The sequence below is a fragment of the Monoraphidium neglectum genome, assembly GCF_000611645.1.
Source record: "Monoraphidium neglectum strain SAG 48.87 unplaced genomic scaffold scaffold02557, whole genome shotgun sequence".
NCBI lineage: Eukaryota > Viridiplantae > Chlorophyta > Chlorophyceae > Sphaeropleales > Selenastraceae > Monoraphidium > Monoraphidium neglectum.
Window position 1 is genome coordinate 6,048 of NW_014011071.1, and position 3,156 is coordinate 9,203.

At 64.6% G+C, this 3,156-nt stretch overlaps 2 protein-coding genes across 2 annotated transcripts in view; both read right to left on the bottom strand.

Annotated features, from left to right (window-relative positions):
• MNEG_11013 (hypothetical protein) overlaps positions 1-1,074 on the bottom strand; it is a gene marked incomplete at both ends in the record, with an annotated part of 2,597 nt that extends 1,523 nt beyond the window's left edge. Inside the window, 2 exons of the mRNA XM_014040514.1 lie at positions 448-700; positions 984-1,074. Of these exons, the coding sequence (XP_013895968.1) occupies positions 448-700; positions 984-1,074 (344 nt within the window). The remainder of the gene's footprint in view (positions 1-447; positions 701-983) is intronic.
• A 1,331-nt stretch (positions 1,075-2,405) lies between these two features.
• MNEG_11014 (hypothetical protein) lies at positions 2,406-3,110 on the bottom strand (the record flags this gene model as incomplete). The annotated part of the gene is made up of 1 exon (XM_014040515.1): positions 2,406-3,110. The coding sequence occupies one exon, from the start codon at positions 3,108-3,110 to the stop codon at positions 2,406-2,408; it is 705 nt and encodes a 234-aa protein (XP_013895969.1).
• Between the last annotated feature and the right edge of the window lie 46 nt (positions 3,111-3,156).

A 3,156-nucleotide genomic window follows, 5' to 3' on the forward strand; every position in this document is an offset into this window, starting at 1 on the left:
CCTGCCTGCCTGCCTGCCTGCCTGCCTGCCTGCCTGCCTGCCTGCCTGCCTGCCTGCCTGCCTGCCTGCCTGCCTGCCTGCCTGCCTGCCTGCCTGCTGACCAGCCTGCCTCTTACCCTCCCCCCTCAAAAGGCTTGTATTGGCATCATTGCAGCCCAAAGCCGATGACGTCCTGTTGGCAACGCTGACTACTAGCTTGCCTAAGAATCCTGTGCTGCTGCTGCTGGTGCTGGAGCTGCTGCCGCTGCCGCTTCCGCTGCCGCTGCCGCTGCCGCTTCTGCTGCCGCTTCCGCTGCCGCTTCCGCTGCCGCTTCCGCTGCCGCTTCCGCTGCCGGTTCCGCTGCCGCTGCTGCTGCCGCCTGCGCTTGCGCTGGAGGCCTTTCTTGACAAGCACCCGGTGAAGCACCCGAACCTCACGACGTTCCCGGGCCCCCAGCAGCCGCTCACGTGATTGCACCGTCTGTGCGGGTAGGGATCCAGACGGTCTTTGACTTTTTGGGGACGAAGGACGCCGTGTAAGAGCCACCAAGAAATCCGAACCCGGACACCTTGATGGTGGGGGCGCCAACTGTTTTGGTGATCTTGGGGTTGAGCGCGTTCGAGATGGCCTTGAACTTCTTGGGGACAGTAGTGCAGGCGATGGTGGTGTAGTCGCTCTGGACTGTGGCGCCTGAGTCATCTTTGACCGCCTGATACACGGCTGCGGATTCGCAGGCGGGGGGGAGGTCAAGGCGGGGCATCCAGGCGGTGATGCGAGGGATGCTCATGTGTATGCTTGTCCTGAATTCAGTTGATCACAATCAACAAGGGGCCTGCAGTCACTGATTGAATGTACTGTGGTGGTGGCGGGGCCGGGGGTGCACGATCCTGCTGAGCCCCCCTCGTTCCTGGACTGCGCGCATTGCGGTGTTGCCTGGTGCAGCCTGGTGCAGCCTGGCACAGCTTGCGGACAGAGCAGCGTCTTGATTGGCCCCAGCACTCACATGCACATGCTGGCGGGTCTGTCTGGGCCTTGGCCTCCGCTGCCAGCATCATCAAGGCGACCACCAGCACACTACAAAAGCACGCAGTCATCCTGTGGGTTAGGTGGATTGGAACGGGGCCGGGCTAATAAGCATGATGCAGCTGCGAAATCCACTCCACGCATATATAACAGTCGTACACGAACGCCCCAGGGCACGGCAACCTCGCTGTGAGGCCCGGCCTGACGCCAATACGCGCTTCCCACACCACAATTTCCCTCAAACAAGAATCATAAATAGCTGTAGTTATCAGCACCTTTGAGTGCAAGAGCTCAAACGAATGCCAAGGCGGGGGTGAACGGCGCCAGTCGTTTGGTCTAGTGAGGGGTACGGGGGATACGATGAACGGCGGATGCAAAGTAACCGAAAAAGGATTACGGACGAAATCCTGCCGTCGCTGATTTTGGTCCTTGTGCTGCTGTGGCCTGCAGTCCTGGTGACCCAGGGCAAGTGACGTAGTGACGCCTGCGCTCTTCTGCAGCTGCCCCGGGGCATTGTGAAAGCAAGTACATCGTGTGATTGGTGCCGATGCAGTCACCTGACTCGTTGTGGCGAACGCACAGCCATTGCCATGGGCGAGTGCAGTTGGGTGCTGCCCGGCTGAGTCGCCAATCTTGGACCCGCAGTCGCTGTGTAGCGCAAGTCCTGGATGCGCAGGCAAGTGCAGCCCCCGGCTTTGCGTTTGGACCAGTGCAGCCCCCGGCTTTGTATTTGTTCCAGCAGGCCCCTATGCTTGCCGCGCTTTGCACTGCCCCGACATGCTGCTTGCACCTTGCGACCACTTGGCGTACCTGCGCACGGAACACCTGCCAGGGCATCGCTGACAATGTGTGGAAGTGGGGAACGCGCCAGTGTGCAAACACAAAACATGCCCACACGTCCAGCTTAATTAGTACGTTTCTTGCTACTCACCGCGACAAGGACCCATACTTGCTTCTCACCCGCAGCTCACTTTGATATCCACGACTGGCGCACGCGTCAGGGTGTGCTGCTGCCAAGGCGTTGCCAGGATGGTTGTAAACAATTACAGCGGCGCGACTTTGAATCGCCACTTGATTTGCAGTCGTGCGTGGCCAATCGCGCAAGCCCGCAAGATGGAAAAGGGTGGGTGCGGTGGACACGGGGACGATGCGGGGCCAGCCAGGAGCCCTTGCAGAAGGGGGGGCCGCCGAAATGTTGAATGCCGCATTGGGGCGGGTGACGGGGGACGAGGGAGGTGGGCGTTCCACACAGGTGAGTTGATGCCGATTTTTCGAGTGATGGAGAAGCGAAGCGATGGACGGGACGCGCGCAAAAACCACACAGCAAGCAGGTGGCGGAAGTACAACCCCGCAGCTGGCCAGCCAGAAGGGGGCCCGATGGCAGGCCGCGCGCGGACTTGGATCAGGTCAGCTGCACCGCAGGCTGCGCAAAAAACATGTCTGGCACGTGGCCTCCGCCGCCGGGCAGCCCGCCAAAAACAGCCAGTGCGGCCGCGCCGCCTCCCAGCTCGTCGCCGCCGGCGCGGGCGAGCTCGTCATGCTGCTGCTGCTGCTGCCGCTGCCGCTGCTCCTGCTGCTGCAGCGCCGCCGCCAGCTGCTTGGCCGCATGGAGCCCCGGGGGCGCGTAGTACCCGGCCCGCTGCGCGCCCACGGCCCCCTCATCCTGCCGCCCCTGCTGCTGCTGCTGCTCCTCCTGCTGCTGCCGTTTTCGCGGCTGCTGCTGCTGTTGCTGCGGTCGCTCGCCCGCGCCGCCGCTGCTGCCCGCGCCCTGAGCTGCCGCGCCGAGGTCGTCAGGGGCGTAAGGGTGGAACGCCTCCGGCTGCTGCTGCAGCATCGCCGCGAGCTGCTGATGCACCAGCTCCGCGTGCTGCTCGTCCACCTCGCCGCCCAGCTCGCCCGCGGCCCCCGCCGCGTGCGCGAGCGCCGCCGCGAGCGCCGCCTGCTGGTCCTCCAGCGCCGCGCCGTCGGGGCCGCAGAGCGCGCCGGTCGCGTCGACCGTGAAGCCCTCTGGCAGGGCCACCGCCGCGAAGCCGGGGGGCACGGCCGGCACGCCCAGCGGCAGCGCGCCGCCGCCGCCGCCGTCGGGGCAGGCGCCGGCGGCGTCCATGCCGTCGAGCAGGACGATCTGCGGCAGCGTACCCCCTAGTCCGGGG